This window comes from Capricornis sumatraensis, chromosome 8 (genome assembly GCF_032405125.1).
Source record: "Capricornis sumatraensis isolate serow.1 chromosome 8, serow.2, whole genome shotgun sequence".
Classification (NCBI taxonomy): Eukaryota; Metazoa; Chordata; class Mammalia; order Artiodactyla; family Bovidae; genus Capricornis; species Capricornis sumatraensis.
The window spans coordinates 32,866,418-32,892,280 of record NC_091076.1 but is presented as its reverse complement, the minus strand read 5'-3'; the positions used below and the strand labels follow the sequence as shown (position 1 = coordinate 32,892,280).

Below are 25,863 nucleotides of genomic sequence, written 5' to 3'. Positions count from 1 at the left end.
AAACTGTTAAATGTTTAGTTTGGCTTGCTTTAGCATGGTGATTTCTTACTGAGGTAACCAGTAGTATGTTTCCTGAACAATCTTCCAATACTAGAATATATCATTAATCCCTTACCATGGTCTGAAAGAGTTCGTAGGATTTGACCTCTCATTACCTTTCCCATCTGATTTCCTGGCATTCTTCCCCTTATTCAATATGCTGTAGTCACATGGGCTTTTTTTTGTTCCTTGAATAAGCCAAACTGTTCCTCACTGCAGGTTTTTGTACTCACTGTTCCCTTTGCCTGGAATACTTTCCCTTAGATATTTATATGGCCCATTTCCTTACTTCATTCAGGATTCTGTTCAAATGTCACCAATTCAGCAAGGCCTTTCTTGACCATCTTATCTAAAATAGTACACAAAACACCCCCTTTTTACCTTGCTTTGTTTATCTTCATAGTACCCGTAGCTCCCTGGCATTATATTATTTTTGTTCATTATCTTTCTATACATACATACACACCCTCTTTTTGTCCTGCTTTGTTCATTTCATAGCACCAGTAGCTCCCTGGCATTTTATTAGTTTGGTTTATTTATCTTTCTATACACATACACACACTCCATAAAGGCAGGGTCTTTGTTTTTATTTACTGGATCTCCAGTGCCTGGAATGATGCCTAGAACACGGTAAATGCTCAGTATATGTTGGGTGAATGAATGATAGCTTTCAGGAGAGAGTTTTCCTCTTTCAGTCTCGGTATTTCACACCTTTTCAGGCATTAGCATAACATGAATTCAGAAAAAATCTTTACTTTCTTGAGTGACTAGCTTCTTTGTGTACACTACAAGTGTGATTATTGAATGGCCATTTCTCTTCACACTGCTCAGACTCTCATAAGATTAAATCAGCCATAATTCCTGATTATCAATAATCATTTTTTATAATCATTCCTGATAACCCAGCAATCATTTGATATTCATGTGTAATCTGAAAAACAGTATGAAAATAAGCCTTTTACAGCTTTCAGATGCACTAATTAACAACAGACCATTATATAGACCTTTTTCTGATTTTACCCTTTCTCTCTCCAGCATTTCTTACACTGAGGCAGTGGAGATCTTAAAGCAGGCATCCCAGAACTTCACCTTCACTCCAGAGGTAGTATATATATATGAAAATTTCTTTCTCATATTTATCTGATTTCATTAAGAATCCTTTAAAATAACCTTATTTCTCTTTTTAGCAATATGCAGTATTTCATATACGTACATTGGGTTTTTTTGATGTTTGCCCAACCTTGTTGACATATATAGACTGGAAAATTCTTTTGAATTAGAATCATATCATTTGGATTAGCAGTGACAAAAGCAGTTATAGAGAAGTTTTCCAAGTTTAACGATGAAATTCTTTAGAAATATCGTAGAATATAGAATAGAATATCAGTGTAGCAATCAACTAGTTCAGTGTTTCTCAAAGTATTTTCTGAATGATGTTACCAGTTGATAGACAAAAGAGGTTATTTGATCAAATAAGTCTAGGCAACACATTAAACAGGTTTCTTTTTCCTTTGAACTTTATAGAGGCTTCTAATTTGTGATCCACTTTGAAGAACACTTGAGTTTTGTGTTTTTGCTTTTTCCCAGAGCTCCTTTATTTTATTGGCAAGGATATCAGTCTGGAAAGACAGCATAATCTAGTGACCATGCACAGAATGTTAGAGGCAAGTCTCCTCATTTCTCTGCCAGTGCTTCTTTCCTGTAATTAAGATACTGCCAGACAAGTGGGACTAATAAGATAATGTTAAGAGTATAATACCTTTGTCTTGAAACTACTGCTTATACCAGTTCTATTCCCAGTTAGATGTTCTCTTAAGTTAGATGTTAGGTTAGATTTTCTCTTAAGTTATGAGTGTCCTGTGCTTATTATAATTATAATCAATTGATTTCCTTGTATAATTTTTTTTTTAGTTTTTTATTTTTTTAATTTTAAAATCTTTAATTCTTACATGCATTCCCAAACATGAACCCCCCTCCCACCTCCCTCCCCATAACATCTCTCTGGGATTTAATTTAATATTTGTTTTCTACCCTAGAAGCTTCATGAAGTTAGGGGTTTTGTTTTCCTTACCACTATTTTCAGTACCTAGATGGTACTTGGGGTTTAATAGGCACATTAGTGTTTGCTGAATAAATAGATGAACAGTGTTATTAAATATTCATCAAAGAGCACCTGATATATTAGTTGACTCTTAAAAAAAAGAATTCACTGGGAGAAGCCAGCTAGCCAAAGATGGACTCAGTATTAGGAACATTATCTCTCATCATTTAATTTCCTGAAACTTAGGAACAGTAACTGTAGAAGAAGCTCTGGCCAATATTAATAAAAATTATGAATCTGAATCAGCTTTTATGCACTGTGGAAAGCATACTGTGTCTTCCTATTTGTCTGCTAAATGCTGCTCCCTCAGATGGGGCACAGAAAGCACAGTATTTATCTACTAGTTCCAGCTTTCATCTTTCCAGGCTTTTGAATGTTCTGGTCACACATCTCTCTCTAGTTTCTCTATCTGTGTAACCTCAGCAGACGGTTCCACACATCCCTGATCCTCAGGGAAGAGAAGCCCTTGACACTGATAAAGGTTATTTTTAGGTCCTGCATTGTATATTTCAGCTCTGTCTTCTCCTTTGGTAATTTCTTTTTTCTCATTACAGTGGGGTGCTGATCTACACACTGAACATGAAAAATACCTGGTGAAGCACTGTGGCGACATACCAGTCTTTGTCATTAATTATCCATTAGCACTCAAGCCGTTCTACATGAGGGATAATGAAGATGGCCCTCAGCACACAGTAAGTAAACACACTAAATAAATCGGGGTTAGTCATCTCAGAGTCTGAGGTTTTCCCCTTGATTTAATTTAATTTATCCTTTGGCATATTTTCTTAAATTATATCATTCACTCTTTATCTCTCTTAAAATGATAACATTTCTCACAGGCTCCTCTAAAAATGTGTTTCCAAAGAAGATCCCAGTGTTCTGTAAGCACACTCCCTCGTTTCTGTCGTACGGTGTCCTCAGTTAAGCAGATGCAAATGTAGGTGCGTTTTGTTTTGTATTTTTAAATTACTGAGAGCCCTAGAGCAGTGTATAGCAATATGCCCAGTCTCCTATCAAATTAAATACTGATTAGGAGACCACATGCGGTAGGGGGAGATGATGGTATGGCATTATCAGACAAAGGAAGAGCTGGCTTGGCGTAGCAGGCAGCTTGGAGTACTTTGACTGTCAAATAGAAGTAGTGAGGGGAGGGCTGTGGAGGGGTCGAAGAGGTCTGGGCACATTCTCCTCTTGGTTGGTCCTCTGCTGACCAGCTCTTTTCTCTGCCTATCTTGTCTCTGTCTGTCTGTCCTCTTTAGCTCTTCTTGTCCTCTGTTCTTTTCCCTCAACTATAGTTGGCTTTTATATTTCTGGTATTTTCCTTTTTTTCTCTTTTTTTGTCTCCTCTCCTTCACAAAATTGGCAGTAACATAAAATAAGAATATTTTTTACTCTTTAAATATGTATTGAATAGTTTTTAATAGCATTAATTGTAAAAATCTATGAGACAATTATGTTTATCTCAGAAAAGGTCCTAAATGTAAACTTTGCTGTCTTGTACTTTTCACTTGTTTTTAGATAAATACCAGTAGGAAAATGTAGATCAGGACCCCCTAATAAATAAAGTTGCCTCATCTTAGGTATACAAGGTTATCTGAATGTCTCTCCTGTCTTTGCTCATATTACAGCATTCCTGAAACAGTAGGAGCCACCAATTAGTATGAAGCACATACTATCATGTTATCTCTTAAGTCACAAATCACAAATGAAGATGTGCCAAGAAACTCGATGTTTTTCCAGTTTTACATATGGAAAAGTGAAGTGCAAAAAGACTTAATTGCATTTCTCAGCTCCATGGATAGAAAGTGATAGAGTTCTCATTCAAACCTGATTCCCTCTGGCTCTGAAGTCTGTATTCTTCTCCACTTTACCACACTACCTCAGAAGTCACAAATATAAAATTACACGTTAGCCACTGATTTTACACATCCCTACCTTTCACCAGCATTATCCAAGTGCAGTAAGCAACACAGTTGATTTATGACACTTATTTTCCCTTCTCCCTACCAAGTCTCTGGTATAATCAGTTATGAGAAATGAATAGGCCCACAGGTTGGCAGCAAAAAAAGGGAGCGTAACTGGGGAGTGGATTATCCAGTTGCAGGTTGTCTGTTCAGTGTTGAGCTTACATCACAAAACAACAGGAACTTGTCTGTAGCTCTTGCCTTTTTTTTTATCACTCCACCCTATCCCACTTCCACCTCTCTCCCCCAGCACACACACACAGTATATTCCTCTCAATTTCCCTCAGTAGAGCACTTTTCAGTCATTCAGTTTTGCACTTAAAAACACTCTGCTTAAGGTTTTCCTGCTCTGTGATGACTTCCCTAGCTCACCCAGTCACCCTGAGCCTGCCTTTTCTGGATTTCTATGGCATTTAAAGGATCAGTAAAACTAATTAGTGGCATTGTGTCTTTTTTTTTGTAGTCTCTATATAAATTTTCCTTTCTCAAATTAAAGTCTTCTTAAGGATGGTGAATATTTCATAACCACCACAGTATATACCACTCATTCCTCCGCCTTCTAATGTGATTTATATTCAGACCACTATCATTCCCTCTAATTGTACCACTGAAGCTCTGGGAGCAGTAATAATTGTCATATTATTAAGCCCAACAGACTTGTAAAGTCTTTTACTTCACCTCTCAGCATTATTCAGCACTATTTAGGACTTTCTTCTTAAAACTTCTTCCCCCTTTGACTTCTTTGACAGCGTTCTCCTAGTTTTCTTCCTTTCTTAGTGGAGTATTCTTTCTCAGTCTCCTTTTCAGGTTCATCCTCTTTCACTAGATGCTGGAATTCCTCATGCCTCCATCCTTTTCTCCCCAGGTCTTTTCTTTCCCCAGATGATTTCATCTTTACCCACAACTCACTGTGTATTTTCATATGACTCAGAAATTCATGTCTTGAATCCAGACTTCTCCTGTGAGCTCTGGACTTGTCTTACCACCATTTATACATCGTAAAACCACCTCAAACTTAACATACCCCAAACTGAACCTATGATTTCACTCCTTCTCCCTTTCTCCCACAAAATTTGATTTTCTTTGAAAATTCAGTGTTCATCTAATTGTGTAAGCCAGAGTCCTGAGTCATCTTTTAAATGTTCTCCTCTCTCACTTCACATATTGAAACTGTCATTTCTATACTCCTAAATAAATCTCTAATCCATCTACTTCTCTTTATTTCCACTTTCATGTTTCTGGATTAACATACCATCACATCTTGCCAGGACTACTTCAGTAGCCTCCTAACCAGTCTTCTGCCTGCATCCATTCTGTCCTCCTCTGAGTTCATTCTCCCCATTTCAGCTTGAACTTTTAGAAAATGAAAATCTGGTCACACTCTCCCTCTTCTCAAAGCCGTCCAGTGGCCTCCCACTGCTCTTAAGCCAAACGTCAGGATTCTTTGTTCGGCCTACAAGCTTCACTGTAGCCTGGCTGCTGCTTTCTCACGTCTTCCGATAGGTAGGCAGGGTTTTCCCTCATCACAGGACCTTTTTACATAGCCTTCCCTAGATTAAGAACAGCCTTCTTCACCTGAGTAATTTTGCGTACTCTTAGATCTCTTCTCAGTGATCATTTCCACAGAGAAACCTTCCTTGAGCCTCTCTTCTGAGTCAGAGATGCACTAAACCACAGTGTACCACTTTAAATTGCAAACCCGGAGTCACTAACTTAGTCCATCCTATTTCTTAAAACGGTTGTGTTGTTACATTTATTTGTATAACTGTTTATTTAGTGACACTTTTCTCTCTGCCAAAGGACTTGAGGACCTTTTTTTTTTCACTTATGAATGTGTCCTGTTGCCTAGCATAATGCCTGGGACATAACAGGCACCTGATATCTATTTGGTGATGGACTTCCCAGGTGGTTCAGTGGTAAAGAATCTGCCTGCCAATGCAGGACACACAAAAGACACTGGTTTGATCCCCAGGAGTAGGAAATGGCAACCTGCTCCAGTATTCTTGCCTGGAAAATCCCATGGACAGAGGAGCCTGATGGGCTACAGTCCATGGGGTCGCAAGGAGTCGGACAGGACGCAGCGCACGTGTGCACATGCACGCACAGACAAATAGTGAGTGAGTTGATTTGCTAAGGAAGTTCCTGGGAAGCTAAAGAGCAGCTTTTACTCTAAATTTTTTTTGAATGTTGGCTCCATGGAATAAGAATGTCCCCAGGCTTTAGAATCAGGCACCCTTGGGTTTAGGTCCCAGGTCTTTGTGTTATAATCTATGTGATCTTAGGTAAGCCATTTAATTTCTTTGAGTTTTATTTTTCTGTTTGTAAAAATTAGATGATAATATTTTCCAGAATTATGAGGATTGAATTAATTCATAATTAATAATACGAAAAATGCATAGCACAGTGTTTGGGATGGTAGGTAGTCAATAAGTGTGAAGTCCTCTTTCTTTCTAAATTTTGATTGTCTTTATTGTGTTAAAGCACAGTATTGCTAAAATGTGTGTATGTGGGGGTTTGGCAGGGTGTTGCTATTAAATGCAGTTACATAAGATTCCTTGAAAGGCAATTCTCTGATAGACTGCAGTCACAGTTACCTTTAGAAGTACCAGGAAGCCTTCATTACGACAGTCTCTCTAATGTGATCTCACAGCCTGAAACCTGAAAGTATTATAATAAACTTTCATGTACTTTTGTAATTTATGCAGTGCTATAGCTTCTCAGAGCTAATTATTAAAATATAACTTACTCAGTCTACTGATATATACAACACTGATTTATTAGCAACCTAGATTTCTTTTCAGCTCACTTAAACAAAGTGTCGGCTTCCATCCCTACTTTATTTTTTTCAGTGGTGAGTGAACAGGCTTTAGGTCAGCTAACTGACTTCTGTGTTTCTTTCAGTAGGGATGCAGTAACAGATAATGAGCAGGGTTGCAAGAGCTTGTGCAAAGGGTGCAGTGCAATCTAAAAATATTGAAACAGGTGTGTCTCACAGTTGCCTTCTCTGGGAAGTCAAGAGAGGGGTATAGGAGAATGTTTAACCTATGCTTATAACATTTGGCCAGAGGTAATGCATAGTAATATGGTATATTTTTACAGTTATAGTTTCTTTTTCTTTCTTTCTTCCCCTCACCCTCTCCAAAAAATAATAATTTTAATAGTGGTATGAACAAAGGTTATAATGAAAAGTACACTGGACTAAGAAGTTACTAGTGCTTAGTTTGAAAGCCAGCTCTCTTACTAGTTATTTGTATGGACTAGTTATTTGTATGGCCTTAGGCATGTCTTTCCATTCTCTGAGCCTGAGCTTCTCTTGCCATAAAAATTAGAGAATTGTACTGGATGACCTACAGTGTACTAACCAGCGCTAAAATTTTCTGATTTCAGATAGCCTAAGTTTTTGCTCATTTGAACATATAAGAATAACTTATAAATGACCAAACATATTTCATCATTTGAAAGGGACAGATTGTGGGTCTAAATGAAGTGAATCTAAGCAAACATGCAAAATGTCACATGCCATGAATTTGAGTCCTAAGCAATTCCTCCAAAGGCTGGTGGCAAATATTCAGCTAGGGTATTTGTTTCACAGAAAATAATGTCCATTCATTCCATTCAGCCATGTGTGATTAGGACAAATGACTGCCCAGCAGTCCCTGATAAGATGCCAGGATCACCTAGTAGTATTCTAATTTTAAAAATTGTATCAGTGTTACTTAGTAAATCATAAAATTTTAAACACTGGATATGTACACTCAATAGACTACATATTGTGAAGTCACCTTGGAAGGAAGAATACTCAACCAAGGGATGGTGGTGGTTATTCAGTTGCTAAGTGGTTTGTGACTCTTTGCGACTCCATGGACTGCCTGACACCAGGCTTCCCTATCCTTCTCTATCTCCTTGAGTTTGCTCAAACTCATGTCCATTGAGTCAATGATGCCATCCAACCATCTCATCCTCTGTCACCCCCTTCTCCTCCTGCCCACAATCTTTCCCAGCATCAGGGTCTTTTCCAGTGAGTCAGCTCTTCACATCAGGTGGCCAAAGTATTGGAGCTTCATCATCAGTCCTTCTAGTGAATATCCAGGATTGATTTTCTTTAGGATTGACTGGTTTGATCTCCTTGCTGTCCAAGGGACTCTCAAGAGTCTTCTCCAGTACCACAGTTCGAAAGCATCAATTCTTTGGCACTTAGCCTTCTTTATCATACAGCTCTCACATTTGACATGACTACTAAAACTATCATAACTTTGACTATACGGACCTTTGTCAGCAAAGTGATGTCTCTGTGTCTAGATTTGTCGTAGCTTTCCTTCCAAGGAGGGCTTCCCTGGTAGCTCAGCTGATAAAGAATCCTCCTGCAGTGCAGGAGACCCTGGTTGATTCCTGGGTCAGGAAAGTCCCCTGGAGAAGGGAATGGCTACCCACTCCAGTATTCTGGCCTGGAGAACTCCATGGACTGTATAGTCAATGGGGTCTCAAGGAGCAAGCATCTTTTAATTGCATGGCTGTGATCGCCATATGCAGTGATTTTGGAGTACAAGAAAATAAAGTTTGTCACTGTTTCCATTATTTCCCCATCTGTTTGCCATGAAGTGATGGGACTGGATGTCATGATATTAGTTTTTATCAATGTTGAGTTTTAAGCCAGGTTTTTCACTGTCCTCTTTTGCCTTCATCAAGAGGCACTTTAGTTCCTCTTCACTTTCTGCCGTTAGAGTGGTATCATCTGCATATCTGAGTTTGTTGATATTTCTCCCAGCAATCTTCATCCAGCCTGGCATTGTGCATGATGTACTCGGCTTAAAACTTAAATATGCATGGTGACAGTATATAGCCTTGACATATTCCTTTCTCAATTTGAAACCAGTCCATTGTTCCATGTCTGGTTCTAACTGCTGCTTCTTGACCTGCATATAGGTTTCTCAGGAGGCAGGTAAGGTGGTCTGGTGTTCACATCTCTAAGAATTTTCCAGTTTTTTGTCATCCACACAGTCAAAGGCTTTAGCATAGTCAATGAAGCAGAAGTAGATGTTTTTCTGAAATTCCCTTGCTTTTTCTAAATCCAGCTTTTACATCTGGAAGTTCTCAGTTCGTGTACGATTGAAGCCTGGCTTGAAGGATTTTGAGCATGTGAATGAGCGCAATTGTTTGCAATTGTTTGAACATTTTTTGCGATTGGAATGAAAACTGACCTTTTCCAGTCCTGTGGCCATTGATAAATTTTCCAAATTTGCTGGCATATTGAGTGTAGCACTTTAAGAGCATTATCTTTTAGGACTTAAATACCAAGGAGTATCTAATGAATTTCCCTTGCTGGGGCTTGTGAATCAAACTGCATCAAAATAACTTGAGCCTCAAATCCAGCAGTAGTGATGAAGGGAAATTCGAGTTTTGCCCATACCTGGGGAATTTCAGTTCAGTTCAGTTCAGTCGCTCAGTCGTGTCCGACTCTTTGCAACCCCATGAATTGCAGCACGTCAGGCCTCCCTGTCCATCACCATCTCCCGGAGTTCACTCAGACTCACGTCCATCGAGTCCGTGATGCCATCCAGCCATCTCATCCTCTGTCGTCCCCTTCTCCTCCTGCCCTCAATCCTTCCCAGCATCAGAGTCTTTTCCAATGAGTCAACTCTTCCCATGAGGTGGCCAAAGTACTGGAGTTTCAGCTTTAGCATCATCCCTTCCAAAGAAATCCCAGGGCTGATCTCCTTTAGAATGGACTGGTTGGATCTCCTTGCAGTCCAAGGGACTCTCAAGAGTCTTCTACAACACCACAGTTCCAAAGCATCAATTCTTCGGCGCTCAGCCTTCTTCACAGTCCAACTCCCACATCCATACATGACTACTGGAAAAACCATAGCCTTGACTAGACGGACCTTAGTCGGCAAAGTAATATCTCTGCTTTTGAATATGCTATGTAGGTTGGTCATAACTTTTCTTCCAAGGAGTAAGCGTCTTTTAATTTCATGGCAGCAGTCACCATCTGCAGTGATTTTGGAGCCCCTAAAGATAAAGTCTGACACTGTCTCCACTGTTGCCCCATCTATTTCCCATGAAGTGATGGGACCGGATGCCATGATCTTCGTTTTCTGCATGTTGAGCTTTAAGCCAACTTTTTCACTCTCCACTTTCACTTTCATCAAGAAGCTTTTTAGCTCCTCTTCACTTTCTGCCATAAGGGTAGTGTCATCTGCATCTCTGAGGTTATTGATATTTCTCTCGGCAATCTTGATTCCAGCTTGTGTTTCTTCCAGCCCAGTGTTTCTCATGATGTACTCTGCATAGAAGTTAAATAAGCAGGGTGAAAATATACAGCCTTGACACACTCCTTTTCCTATTTGGAACCAGTTTGTTGTTCCATGTCCAGTTCTAACTGTTGCTTCCTGACCTGCATACAGATTTCTCAAGAGGCAGGTCAAGTGGTCAGGTATTCCCATCTCTTTCAGAATTTTCCACAGTTTATTCTGATCCACACAGTCAAAGACTTTGGCATAGTCATTAAGGCAGAAGTAGATGTTTTTTTGGAACTCTCTTGCTTTTTCGATGATCCAGCAGATGTTGGCAATTTGATCTCTGGTTCCTCTGCCTTTTCTAAAACCAGCTTGAACATCTGGAAGTTCACAGTTCACATATTGCTGAAGCCTGGCTTGGAGAATTTTGAGCATTACTTTACTAGCCTGTGAGATGAGTGCAATTGTGTGGTAGTTTGAGCATTCTTTGTCATTGCCTTTCTTTGGGATTGGGATGAAAACTGACCTTTTCCAGTCCTGTGGCCACTGCTGAGTTTTCCAAATTTGCTGGCATATTGAGGGCAGCACTTTCACAGCATCATCTTTCAGGATTTGAAATAGCTCAACTGGAATTCCATCACCTCCACTAGCTTTGTTTGTAGTGATGCTTTCCAAGGCCCACTTGACTTCACATTCCAGGATGTCTGGCTCTAGATGAGTGATCACGCCATTGTGATTATCTGGGTCATGAAGATCTTTTTTGTACAGTTCTTCTGTGTATTCTTGCCACCTCTTCTTAATATCTTCTGCTTCTGTTAGGTCCCTACCATTTATATCCTTTATCGAGCCCATCTTTGCATGAAATGTTCCCTTGGTATCTCTAATTTTCTTGAAGAGATCTCTAGTCTTTCCCATTCTGTTCTTTTCCTCTATTTCTTTGCATTGATCGCTGAAGAAGGCTTTCTTATCTCTTCTTGCTATTCTTTGGAACTCTGCATTCAGATGCTTATATCTTTCCTTTTCTCCTTTGCTTTTCGCTTCTTTTCTTTTCACAGCTATTTGTAAGGCCTCTGCAGACAGCCATTTTGTTTTTTTGCATTTCTTTTCCATGAGGATGGTCTTGATCCCTGTCTCCTGTACAATGTCACGAACCTCATTCCAAAGTTCATGGATTCCTAATTTTTATTTGTAAATTAAATCTTTCTGAGTTTTGTGCCTTCTTATTACTGGCCTTATAAATGTCTACCTGACACCTCTTTGTCCTCCCCCCCACTTGCAAAAAAGAATTGCCAAGTCACAAAATAATATAGATAGCAAATAAACATTCTCAAAAATGTAAATATTACTAGTAAGTGAAGAAATACAAGTTAAAACATCAAGCCACCATTTTACCCTATTACAATTTTTTTGTTGTTCTATTACAACAGTATAACACCTTTCTTGTAGAAAATAAGAAAATATGAATAAAAGAAAAGAAATCATAGCAACACAGTTTACACTTCATTATGTATTAGAGATGTCAGTCTTTTTTCTTCCGTGTCTAAAATTTATCTGATGGTCTCCTCTTGATGTACACTTCAATTTTTTGTTATTATAAGCGATACTGTAGTAAATATTCTGTGTGTTGAATTTTTTTCTTTTTTTTTTTGCATCTCTGATTATTTTGTTAGAACTAGTTCCTAGAACTCCTATTGCTGAGTCAAAGCAAATTGCACTTTGAAAGCTTTTGATTATCTTTTGCCCAGTTGCTGACCAGAAAGTTTGTATCAGAGGTATGAGAGTGTTAGTTTATGCATTCTCTAATCCGTATTTGTTTATATTGTTTATCTTCATTTTGATAAGACCAAAGTGGTATCTCTGTTTTAATTTGATTAACAATCAGACATATTTTACATGTACTAGCATACTTCAAATTAAAGAAAAACATCATTGCCACATTATTTATGAAAGGCACACACACTCTGAATATTCAACAGAAAGCTGTTAAATAAACTATGATACTTCTAAACATTAAACTGTGCAGCTATTAAAACATTAAGTATGTGAAGTATTTTTACTAACATAGGACAAATATTTATTGTATTTTGTTGGCTAAGATAATGAGAATGGTGAGTTTTATATGTAATTTGATCTCTGTTATACTCTTTAAGCATACAAGGAAAAAACCTAAGAAAATACGCTAGCGTATAATGGCCTCTGCATGATGATAGATGTTTTAAAATATTTTTATAATTATTAATACTTTCCACATTTTTTTATGACTAACATTTTTACCACATTTGTACAGAAAACATATTTTTGTTAAGTATACCACATAAATGGTGCCAGAGGGGGAACTGTTCACCTGCATTTTATATTCTAAACATAATAATTAAACATTTAGTATTAAAACAGGAGACATAAACAGCTACCATAAATAAGATTCTGTTGAACTGTAAGCAGTTAAACAGCCAGTCATCAAAATGTTGTAAGTTCCACTTGCTTCAGAAGCTGACATTGTTGGGATGGTCTGAAAACAGAATGGTGTTCGTGAGTTTTTTCCTTTTCAGGTTGCTGCTGTTGATCTTCTGGTTCCTGGAGTTGGAGAACTCTTTGGAGGAAGCCTCAGAGAGGAACGATACCATTTCTTAGAACAGCGATTGGCCAGGTACTGATCAGAACTAGAAAAAGGGAAATTTAAAAAATGGGAATGGTACACTCAAAGGCAGTAATGGCAGACTAACAGAATAGTAGGTGGGTCTTAGTACCTGACAGACCTGAATTTCAGATTCTGTGTGGACGTAAGCAAGTTATTACTTAACCTCTCTGAGCTTCTTTTTCTGAAAACTTAGAGCTGTTATATGAAACACAATGATTTTTGGGGTTTTTTGCCCACTATTTGTATATGTCTCTCCCTATAGAAATAGCTTTTTTAAAAGTTAGTGATAGAAAAAGGAAAGGTGACTAAAGCCCCTTAAAGTTTGTTCCTCCTTTTTCTCTGTGTTTTTGGGGAAAAGGAGTTGTTGGGATTTTCTGTGTTTGTGATTTTAAACTAAATCGTGAAGACAGGCTCTAAACCAGGGAAAGGATAAAGATGGAAGAAGAAAGAAACTAAAATTATCTGCTAAGCTAGCATTTAGAATAAGCAGTTTTTCCTTCCTCAGGTTTTCTACTATGTAAGTATCTTGATTTAAGTATTTGAATAACTTTTACCTACTGTTTGAGACCTGGGAAATGTATCCATAAACACACAGAAAATGTTTTGGAGATGAGAAGTAGGGGAATCATGTTTCTAATTGAACTACCACTCCTGTATATGCATGGTCTGCCAAAAAACCACAATGACTTCCTAAACTAACCAAGGTTATAAACCTCTCTTTTCCATGGTTTCCACTTTTACTGTGCCAGAATTTTTTTTAAAAAAAAAGACTTTCCCATGTTGAAGGCATAATCTTTCTCTCCAGATAATACTAGGTTTCATAGTAATCTGGAAAAGTCTTGATTGTTTGACATGTTTGTTAAATTAGCCATTTGTAAGGCCTTCTCTTCCTAATGGAGAAGTGCTTAAAAAGTTGTTGCTTTTCCAAGATCCCAACTTATAAATCTGTGGAGTAATTTGGTTTTGTAATTCCAGTCATCCAAACTGCTCTGTTTGGGTTAGCATCCAGAAGAAAGGGGATAAATATGTTCTGGGAGGACTCTTTTTATCAGCTAGACTACTAACTCCTTAGTATTTTTTATAGTGTTAGGAAGTTCTGGGAAAATTGTGGAATTGAAGTGACAGTAAAACTCCTTAGATGGAAAGAATTTGAAGATTCTCTGGGTTTTTTTTTCTAAAGCACAATAAAAATCACACATGGCAAGAAATCTCATCTGTTGAAAGATTAATTGGTCTGTTTTCTGTACTTGCTTCCTTCCTTCAGGAAACCTTTCCTCATAACATTAAATGTTTACCTAATATCTGATAATGTCCAAATTTATCTTTCCTAATTAAGTGGATATATGTGTTTCCCTATCTCCGGGATCTGTCTTTGACTTCTATTCATGTTTTTCATATTTTTGCATGTTTGAATTATTCATAATCCTGATCACTTTGAGATACGCCATGGTCCCAAATACTTTTAAGGACTGAAATTAATTTTAATGAGTACTACGAACTTTAAATTTTATTAACATTTCTCAAATTGGCAAAAAAACAACTTGCAACCATATTATGAAGTAGCCTCAGAATCTATATTATTATTTTACTATTATGGAAAGAAAATTGTGTCTGTACATCCCTTGTCTGGGTGTGCCTTTAGACATCCTTACGAAGTAGTAATAGTGGTTTTCTTATGTCACAGGACAATAAGTTTATCTCAGATGAACCCCCTCTCTTGGGCTCTGGACCTTGCTTTCTTTCCATAGCATTTGTTATTTGATTATATTGGACTGTTGGTTTTCTTAATATTGGTTTTCTTACCTTTGTTACCACCTAATAAAGGTGCAGCTCCTCAGCTGTACTATATATTATTATTTAAGAGCACAAGTTTTGGTATTTACTTCTTTATAAAGAGCACTTTGCACATAACCCAAAATAAATGTCTGGTGGTTAGTATATTGATCTCATTGTCATTCTCTGAAAGAATTTTACTTTCCTTTTACAGATTAGGACTGACAGAAGCCTACCAATGGTAAGAATATGACCCCTGATGACTCTTGTTCTGGCTCTGGGTCTGAATGTTACATAGTTTTCACTTATATTTCCAGGGTGCTATAGAAGAGGGTTAAAACAATGAACAGGTCCTGAGATTAGTTATTCCCTTTGAATCTTTGAAAAGTGGTAATAATAATGTCTGTCATTTATTTATTACCAATTGTGTGCCAGATAACAATGTTAAAATTTTGATGGATATTGTTTTGTGTAATCATCACAATACCCCCTGAGTTAGTTGCCATTCTTACTCCCTTTTTATTATCCATCCAGGCCTGGGACCTGGAGATGTTAACTATGTTAACCAAGAGCACACAGAAGCATAGAACTGGGACTTTGTTCTTAACCATTATGCCTCATTTTCTCTATGTGTGAAATTAGGGGCTTGAGCTAAGTGATCCCTGGGGTCTCCACCAACTATAGAAATCTAAGCTGCTTAGGGAAGATCATCTTTCTGCCTACCTAAGCTGTTCTGGTGTTCCTTCTGCAGATCCCTTCTTCAAGTACTTTTCAGTATATACAACTTATTTATTTATTTATTCATATTTCTGTAATAAGACTCTTTCAGGATCTTGTATAATAGTATCAACCATATTATTAACTCTTTTGCTGTCCTCAGCAGAGGGAAAGATCAAATTACACACTTGCCTTTTGGTAATGGAACTAGATTTCAGAGATGCAAAAAGCCTGAAATTGGGTTCAAGTAATGGCCCTCAGTTGCTTTATTTATCAGTAATGAACTTCAGCCTATTTAATCTCTCTGAGCCTTGGTTTTCTTGGTTATAAAATGGAATGGTAATATCTAATTCATAGGATTTTTGTGAGGATGAAATGAAGCAATATAAGTTAAGTATCTACACAGAGTAGAAGTTTAATTTCTTTCCACCTTTCCTCCTTTAGTGCTGAGTTTTGCTGTTAGGTTGATGAAACTGATTGTCACACTTACGCATTTTTACCTCAATTTATTTTCTGTCTACAAGATGTTATTCATAGTATATAAAAACTAGCTCTCTCTCTCTATATATATATATATATATAACTAGATATATCTTAATCATTGGTTTAGACTTTTTCTGGTCTTTATTAATCATTTCAATACTATTTTTTTCCCAACTAAAGTTTTCAAATTCTTAACATCTCCAAATATAAGTATTTATTATTTTAACAGACAACAGGCCCAAAATGAAGTCACTTGTGCTAAGCTCACATCCCCAAACTGAGACTTAATACCTGATTTAATTATAATTTCAACATCTCCCAGAAGTGGAATCTTGAACCAGAGAGTCTAGAATTACCTGGTCAACACTAGTGAGGTCATCTGTCTGATGGACACCTGTCCTCTCCTAAAGGAAGATGACCTTGCCTAAAACCATTCACTCTTTGCTACTAACTTCCTTGTCCTGCCCCCTTCTGCCTAAAATCATTTTGTAGAGCTCTTCAGAGCTCTTTTGTGTTGCTAGGTGGGATCCTGCCTGATTGATGAATAAAGTTTTTTTTTTTAATTTACTCATTGAATTTTATTTTTTAACAGTTGGAATCTGCTTCCTATGGTAATTATGGTATCTTAAAGGTAGAAATGACCTTAAAAATCTTCAAGTCTGTGATCTCTGCTAGTGTTCTACCGCACTGAATGTGTAGCTACCCCAGGTGTCTAAGAATTTTTTCACTTCCCGTTTCTACATGCCCCATGCAAATGAAATCTGTAACTAGTTCCACAATTTTTACCATCTCTTCTATAGAACCAATATAGCAACAATCAAACAAATACAGGTTCTTTTGAAAACTTATTTTTAGAAGTAAATCTTTCCATCTATCAAAGCAAAGATAAGAAAAATACTACAGGCAGAATGCTTCTTCTGAATTAAGTTTCCAGATATTTATGCCAGTGTTCTGAAATCTGTGTATGAGAAATTTAAAGCCAGCCAAAGCTGGATACTGGACTTTTAGCAGCCAGCTCAGATCCTGCAGGTGTTTGTGGCAGGTGGTATGATATGCCTTTCATCTTATTTTCTCACTAAATCAAAGTATGTTCTGCCTCCATGCCTTATAGAGTTAATTCAGCTATCAAACATTTCAGTTACTCGAGACCGTGTTCCTTCCATTATTCCTGATCGTGCTTACTAATCTCAGGTTTTATCCTAGATAACTTACTTCTTATTGATGTCTCACTTGGTTGTAATTCAACTAGTTGTAGTTTTATTTTAGAAAGAGAAGTACTTAATTAGCTAAAATACCAACACATGTAGTCATTGTTATTAATAGTGGGGGAATAGGTTATAGTCTTTACTCTTAAAGAGCCAAATGACTACCAGCTGTGGTGTTTAAGTTTTATGCTGTATGTTTGTATATTTTACAAATCATTCAAGAAACTATAAATTTATTTTAATCTGTATTATATAATTCAGGAATTCCCACCATCAAATGACATAATAAAAAGAGTTATAGAGTCTTCTTTCTCTTCTTTTCATAAAATAACTGTATCCTGGGCTGGTATATTGGAATCTGAGTTTGAATCCTGAATGTACCATTTTCTAGCATGTAGTCTTACTGTGGGAGTAGAATGTGCATGGATGGCCTTCAGAAAAATGACTCTGGACATCTTCCACCAGGCTTAAAGCAGAGGAGTTGAAGATTTTCCTTACTGCAGTCCTCTGAGTATATTATTATACCTTCAAACAATAACTCTCCACGTAGTAAGCATCTGTTTCTGGGTAGTCACTGGAGATAAAGGTTGAATAAGATGCAGTTCCTGCCCTTGATGTAGCTTACAGACTAGTAGGAAGGGAATATCTTTTTGTAATACATCAGGCAAACTGCTTCACCCTCCTGTATATATTGAACAGTATGATTTTGATACAGAAAAAAAGAACATTATCATTGATATACTAAGAAGCAGAAGAGGAGTGTATTTAAAGAAAAATAATACAGTTCTTAGGAATTTTTCTGTAGCCTAATGAGACAAGTTTTCTGTATAAAAGTATCCAATAAACAAAAACTTAGGATCATGTGACCAAAGCCCATGAATGCACGACAGGATTTGCTGCTATTTCTTCTCCATAATCTTGGACAGATCACTCTAACTCCTCTGTGTCTTTCATCTGTCTGTAAGGTGAAAAGACTGGTCTGCCCCAGTGATGTGATGAGCACAAATGACTGCAAGATACTTTTGAAACATAAAATTCTTGCATAACATCTGATCTTAAATGAAGCATTTATAGGTAATGATACTCTGTTTTTCAAAATCAGGTATCTGGACCTCCGTCGATTTGGATCTGTGCCACATGGAGGTTTTGGGATGGGATTTGAACGCTATCTGCAGTGCATCTTAGGAATTGACAATATCAAGGATGTTATCCCTTTTCCAAGATTTACTCATTCGTGTCTTTTGTAGCTGGAAGACTGACTAAGGAAAACCACCCTGTCCCAGAGGTATTGCACATAAATATGCATATAGGAGAACAAAATTGCAAACATTTTCGATATATAATTGTCATGCCAGAAGGTGCCTGAAAAATACATGTGATCATGATTTTCTTAGAAAGTTGAAGGCATTTCTTGGAAACATGAACTCTCAATAGGTATTTATAGCAAATAAAATCTCAAAGCTATTATGTCAAATAAGAAAAAAGAGAAGAAATTGAACTAGATGGTCTCAAAGGTCCCTTCAAACTCTAAGATGGGATGACGTGTATTTTCCTTTGTCTTTAATCGTAGACCACTGCTCCCTATGACCTTTGACAACAAACTACTGGCTAAAAACAAAATGGTGTTGGACCTTTTCTCCCTTGCCATTTAACCTGTGATAAATTCCCATCTTATTCTCAGTGCTTTACTAAAGAAGAAAATATTCCTTTTTTTGAATCTTGAGTTAAGAAAGTTGCTATTGTGAATTGAAGTATTTTTCATCAGACTGTGTGAAAAAAATCACATTTAATAACTTGATATTTAAGTATAAAAGCTAATGAGATGTATTAATTGTTCAAACTAATCACTGTCATGTTACAGTTTGTTCATATTAAATGTTTGTAATGTTTCTGATAATCAATAAAAGAGATTCTTGATACCTATGAAAGAAAAGAAACAGGTTTTTAAATTCCATCTGGCCTTTTCCCATTGAATTTAGAAGAAAGGTATTTTTCATCCAAGAAGAGGATATATAGCTAAATCTAAAGGGTGGATAATTTGGAGTCAGAAAGATCACTGACTGGGAGTTTGCATCCTGATGGTTCTAGCAGGTACATTTATGAGTTTGGATCAGCCATTTATCCTGTATAAGCTCAGGTATAATTTTCCTCACAGACTTGATATGGTAATTATATAAAAGTGTGTGTGTGTTTAAAACCATAAAAAACCAAATTTTTTAAACTCTATTTTTAGTCTTCATTGACGTACAGGTACATGGACTTATGGCAGATTGTGAACTCAGAATTCATATGCATCAAATAATTGTAAAAAGGCATGCATATGTGAATAATCTATTTTCCAAGTCTCATTAGATAACTTCTCTTAGGTTATTTCCTAATGAATTTCTGTATGCACCTAACTCAAAATCAAACATTTGGAAAGAACTGAAGAACCTAGAGTTGGAAGTCGTAGGAGACAGTAAGATGTTGTCAGGGTCATAACTTCTGCCTAAAGGAGTCGTACCTTGGCAGCCTCTTGGCAAAGAGCTCAGTATCCACAAAACAGCTCATTCCATTTCTGAATCTAATTGGTTGCTTTTGCTGAGCTAAAATCTGCTTCCCTGGAACTTTAATCCTTGGGTTTAGATATCAAGTTTGGGTTGTTGTCGAGTCAATAAGTTGTATCTCTTTTGCAACCCCATGGACTGTAGCCCTCCAGGCTCCTCTGTCAATAGGATTTCCCAGGCAAGAATACTGGAGTGGGTTGCAATTTCCTTCTCCAGGGGATCTTCCTAACCCAGGGATTGAACTCACATCTCCTGCATCAGCAGGTGGATTTTTTTTACCACTGAGCACCTGGGAAGCCTTGGGACAGCATAAAAGGGACAGTTATGGCTTCCATATGACTTGTTTTAACCATGGGATAGTGAGATAAATTCATTTGTTTAGTCAGCAAGTATTATCTGAGCTTATTCTACATGCCACAAACTGTGCTAGTTGCTAAATAAATAGTAGTGCCCTGACCCTTGCTTTCATGGAATTTACAGTCTGTTAGAGAAGATATTCCAGTGATAAATAAACAAATGTATTGTTTCAAAATGTGACCTATGCTCCAGGGTGGCACTGGTGTTCAAGAGCCAACCCTCCAATGCAAGAGACCTAAGAGACATGGGTCCGATTCCTAGGTCGGGAAGACCCCCTGAAGGAGGGCACGGCAACCCACTCAAGTATTCTTGCCTGGAGAATCCCCATGGACAGAGGAGCCTGGTGGGCTATGGTCCATAGGGTCACAAAGAGTCAGACATGACTGAACCGACTTAGCACGCACGCATGCATAAAAGTTATAAAGAATAGGACAATCGTGGATAAGCTTGCTAGAGGAGGCATTTCTGAAAAGATGATATTTAGCCGTAGACCTGGAAGGTAAAATAGAGAAACTATTTTAAAACATTCATTACGTCAGTTAATTTGATTTGGCATTTTAAGTCTTGATACTATATTTTGTGGTGCAAGAATCACAAATATTCACAGGCCTAAAACCTGGATGCAGTAATAGTTTCCAAGGCTGTTAGGAATCATACCTGCAGTGATTTTTGAGGAACCAGATAGAATTGTGATGGTAATTAACATGAGGGCTGGGCATCGAAAAGAACAGTGATAGAAAGAAAACTGAATGAGAGAAACCCCGGTTTCTGGCCCCAGTGCCACCATTAGCTTAACTGTGGAGCATTAGGCAAATAAGATCATCCTTGTGGCCTCCAGTTATTTCAGCTGCAGAGCGATCATGTTAAAGGATGTCAATTCTAAGGATCTAGTCACTAACAATAATTGATTTAGAGTCTGACTTAGTTTTTTTTTTTAGTACATACTTGGTCTCTGCAAATGTATAATAAGGTCGTTTAACAGTAGACTTAAGTGTGTTCAGTGTGTGTGTATGTGAGGTAGAAAGGGTTCCTTCTCAAGGCATCAAACATACGTTCTTCCTTATCTTTTTGAGTCTCCAGGAGTGTATTTCCAAACTGTCATACTCATTCCTTCTTTTCTCTCACAGTTGATTACATAACGAGTATCTGGTTGAAGTCAAACACTTGCCACTTATATAACAGCCTAGTAATTTCCCATCTTTGACTCAGTACTTATATTTTACCAATAAGTGAACAAACAATAAGTACTGATGTCTGATAAGGATGATGCAAAGCTGAAACTAGGGACTTCCCCAGAGAAGGCAGTGGCACCCCACTGCAGTACTCTTGCCTGGAAAAGACGGAGGAGCCTGGTAGGCTGCAATCCATGGGGTCGCTAAGAGTCGGACACGGCTGAGTGACTTCACTTTTGCTTTTCACTTTCATGCATTGGAGAAGGAAATGGCAACCCACTCCAGTGTTCTTGCCTGGAGAATCCCAGGGACGGGGGAGCCTGGTGGGCTGCCGTCTATGGGGTCGCAGAGTCGGACACAACTTAAGTGACTTAGCGGCAGCAGCAGGGACTTCCCCTAGTGGTCCAGTGCTTGAGAAATCGTGCTTCCACTGTAGGGAGCGCAGGTTCCATCTGTAGTCAGGGAACCAAGATCCCATGTGCCTTGCAGCGTGTCCAAAAAAGGGGGTAGGGGGGAATGCCAAAACTAAACTGTTGCTTGCAGGCAGCATCAACGGAAAAAAACTTAAATGTTAACTTGTCAGCTTATATGTGAATATCCAAATTCTACACAGAAACAGCATTGTATAATTCTGTGTATAATGAATAAAGGTATGGATTTAATACTTAAGGACGGTCTATTCTGTTATAAGACTTAATCTGTGAGTTAAAAGGTGATCTGAGGGTGTTTATTTTCTCTTGAATAACCAGTTTCCAATGAGGAAAAAAATCAGATTCTGCTTTCCCAAGATTTCCAAACATTTCCTCAGAATAGTAACTCAAGTAAGAATGTATTCTAAAACTTAGAAATGTTTTTTCCATCATTAATTCCCTTTCTTGTTTCAAATTTTGAAGTAGGTGGAGAAAAATAGTTACTTTCCATCTGCTTATCCTCCTGCCTGGGGAAGTTTTGCTGTCAATTTTTTTTTTTTTTTTGGTGGGGGGTGGCTATGGGTAGGAGGGTCTGACAAGAACTTAATTGTGTAAGTGATCCATTCCAGATCAAGACACAGCTCTCCCAGCCTCTGACCGAGCCCAGAGACTCTGTCACAGAACAGCAAAGGGACTGTTTGACCTTTTGTCCCTCTAAAACGGGATTGGCCAGAAACATCCCTCTACAGTGTTGTACGTTTATATTCTCTGTAAATTGAATGTAGACATTCAAGCATGACTGAACAGGCACTGAAGATGCAATTGGTGAGATGGATTAACTCTACCCTTCTTTAAATCTCTTACTTCAGATAATTATAGATGAAAGATGCTTATTTGAATTGGATTGCTATTTATTCATGTATTTATTTTAGTAAGTGGTGAGGCAAGAACATAAAAATGCAGAGTTGAAAGACAGATTGGCCTGGATTGAATTGATAAGAAATGTCTGGGGTTTTTTGGCTTCTGATCAATATTTGTATTCAGTCTGCAATCTAAAGTATGTATTAAAAAAAAAAAAAAAGAGGTGGGAGTAATATCTGATTGTAGTTCTTCCCAGTTTATATTCCAATTAAAAAATAGAAAAAGCTGGACTTCCCTGGTGGCCCAGTGGTCAGGAATCCTCCTGCCAATGCAGGGGACCACAGGTTCAATCCCTGGTCCAAGAAGTTGCACATACCGCAGGGCAGCTAAGCCGGTGCACCACATCTACTGAACCCACTCAACCCAACCACTGGGCCCACATGCTGCCACGGAGGAAGCCCCTGTGCCCTAGAGCGTGCAGAAAGGAAGCCACCACAATGAGAAGCCCCCACACCACAACTAGAGAGTAGTCTATATAGCAACAAAGACCTAGTGCAGCCAAAAATAAATTACCTATTTTAAAAAAATGGAAAAAGCATTAAGGAAAGAGTGGAAAGCATCCTTAATCACCCTGAGTCAAAATGATTCAGTAGGATTTCTGTAAGATGAGTCTTGTTAGATTGTGGTCAGCACCCCTCCAGAAATTGAGACATTCTACCATTGACAGGAGCCCTAGACTGCCCCTTGGATCATCGAAGATTCCAGCTGGCTCCTGTAAAGTTTGGTTTGGAATCCGATGGATATACAGCCATTATTAATACACTGTGTTGTAGTTTCTGGGAGACTTTTATAAGGAAATCTGATATTTCGATGGTTCTTAAACTGCCATTCAGGCAGCTAGTCATTGAATTAACAGTTTATGACTTCAACTACATCTTTCAGTTCAGTACATTTCAGTCACTCGGTTGTGTCCAACTCTTTGTGACCCCATGAACTGCAGCACGCCAGGCTTCCCTGTCCATCACCAACTCCCGGAACTTACTCATACTCAAACTCATGTCCATCAGGTCGGTGATACCATCCAACCGTCTCATCCTCTGTTGTCCTTTTCTCCTCCTGCCTTCAGTCTTTCCCAGCATCAGGGTCTTTTCCAGTGAGTCAGTTCTTTTCATCAGGTGACCAAAGTTAACTGGAGTTTCAGTTTCAGCATCAGTCCTTCCAATGAATGTTCAGGACTGATCTCCTTTATTATGGACTTGTTGGATCTCCTTGCAGTCCAAGGGACTCTCAAGAGTCTTCTCCAACACTACAGCTCAAAATCATCAGTTCTTCAGCTTTCTTTATAGTCCAACGTGACTACTGGAAAAACCATAGCTTTGACTGACAGACCTTTGTTGGTAAAGTAATGTCTCTGCTTTTTAATATGCTGTCGAGGTTGGTCATAACTTTTCTTCCAAGGAGCAAGTGTCTTTTAATTTCATGGCTACAGTCACCATCTGCAATGATTTTACTGTTCATAATTGTTATTAGTGATACAGCTATCATGTGGGCATTGTTTTACAGTTTACTATATATATTTTTAACATATCCACAATAGATTACGGACCTCATTCCTTTGTAGCTTACTGTACCATAAATTTGTTTGGTTAGATTAGCTTGTTTGTTAATGGATATTGGTTATTAGGAATTCCTAATAATGCTGGAGAATAAGACTACAAAGAAAGCTCACCACTCTCAGCCCCTAGAGAAACTGAAAGCATGATCTTGCATCTTAAGCCCCAGTGCAGAGCACACTGGCCTCTGATTTCCTTGTTCTGTACAGGAAAAAGAAAGTTAAGAATGTGATGGAAAATGATGCTTGAGCCCAAATACATTCTAGTAAAGAGAAACATTGAAAATGGAATATAGAGTCCCAGACCCAGCGGTGTACTTAAGCTCACTATGTGTTTTCCCTGTTTAATGAGGCTGTGTTCATACTTTTCCTACCTTTCTTTTAGGATCATCTTAGAATATACATAGGAAGGTAGATGAAAGAGCTTTGATAGGAATTATTAATATCCTCCCCAGAGTGACCAGCCTTTGATATTTCAAGATGATACTGTGAGAATAGAAACTTGGTGGGCCCTTGTAGCAAAGTTTTTGAGTTTTTTTTTTTTTTCCATGCTATAAATACATAGATATACAGTGAGAACTGTATTTCGCAGAACCTGGTTTTTGTCATGTGCGGAATGTTCTCTGCACACTGGCCCAACAAGAACCACTGGTTTGCTGTTTTCCAGTGATCCCAGATTTGAAAAATCTCTTCGTATATCCTTTCCCCTGTATATAATATATAAATTATTCCCCTCTGTATTTTTCCAAGTTTCTAATCACCCACTGAACCGTCAGTGAGTAAGAACTGTCTATCTTAAGAGATGACTTTTTAAAAATTCTGTGTACGCTTGCATTTTTGGCTGTGCTAGCTCTTCACTGCTGTTCAGGCTCTCCTCTAGCCGCAGCGAATGGCGGCTATTCCCTAGCTGCAGTGTGTGGGCTTCTCAGGGCAGCGGCTTCCTCTTTGCACAACACGGGCTCTAGGGCGCACAGGCCTCAGCAGTTGTGGCTTCCTGGGCCCTAGAGCACATGCTCAGCAGTTGTGGCACACGGGCTTCGTTGCTCCGAGGCCTGTGGGATCTTCCTGGATCAAGGATTGAACCCCGATCTTCTCCATTGGCAGGCGGATTCTTTACCACCGAGCCAACAGGGAAGCCCAAGAGATAGCTTTTTTTTTAATCGTTGGAGAAATCTTGATTGTGACCTGATAGTAACAGAACCTGTTTCTCCATAGCATGCAAATATAATACATTAGAAACCACCTCACACTTCCTTCTCAGCCATCTCTTCTCCAGAATAGACTCTGTAGCTGCTCAGTTGGGACAGTCTGTCCTTCCCAGAAGGGTTGCCACTAGGGTGTTCACCAGGCAGTGTATCCTGAAAGCGGGCCTTTCTCTTGGTTGAGGGATGCCTCCCTGCACCGTCCACTTAGCTGCTACGCAAGCACCCTGTGACACCAGTCGTGATGTTAGAAGGGCTTAACATCTCCAGGGCCTCCTTCCTGTCATCTTATAGCCTATAGTGATCGTTCCTCCTCCTGTTATGCTGTGGGAAAAGCTCAGTTAATAGTGTCACAATGTTCAGGACAGTCCCAACCCCCTTTATTTGACGATTGCAGAAATAGACTTGGGTCATCTATAAATTTGCTGTTGAAGAACAGTAAGTTCTTTCACCGAAGATTTCTACCGCTATTATTTATTTATTATTATTTTTTTTTTTTTGCATTTCCCTAACAGGCAGGAAATGGCAACCCACTCCAGTATTCTTG

At 38.3% G+C, this 25,863-nt stretch overlaps 1 protein-coding gene across 10 annotated transcripts in view; it reads left to right on the top strand.

Moving 5' to 3' along the window:
• Positions 1–18,959, top strand: part of NARS2 (asparaginyl-tRNA synthetase 2, mitochondrial) — a 132,284-nt gene extending 113,325 nt beyond the window's left edge. For 5 of the 10 annotated variants that reach the window (XM_068976903.1, XM_068976899.1, XM_068976904.1 and 2 more), the window contains 5 exons: positions 1,075–1,141; positions 2,695–2,832; positions 12,890–12,987; positions 14,966–14,992; positions 18,259–18,959. In XM_068976903.1, coding sequence (XP_068833004.1) covers positions 1,075–1,141; positions 2,695–2,832; positions 12,890–12,987; positions 14,966–14,992; positions 18,259–18,403 — 475 coding nt within the window. In that variant the 3' untranslated portion in view covers positions 18,404–18,959. The remainder of the gene's footprint in view (positions 1–1,074; positions 1,142–2,694; positions 2,833–12,889; positions 12,988–14,965; positions 14,993–18,258) is intronic. The other 5 variants (XM_068976900.1, XM_068976896.1, XM_068976897.1 and 2 more) reach the window with 4 other exon arrangements.
• Positions 18,960–25,863: the final 6,904 nt, after the last annotated feature.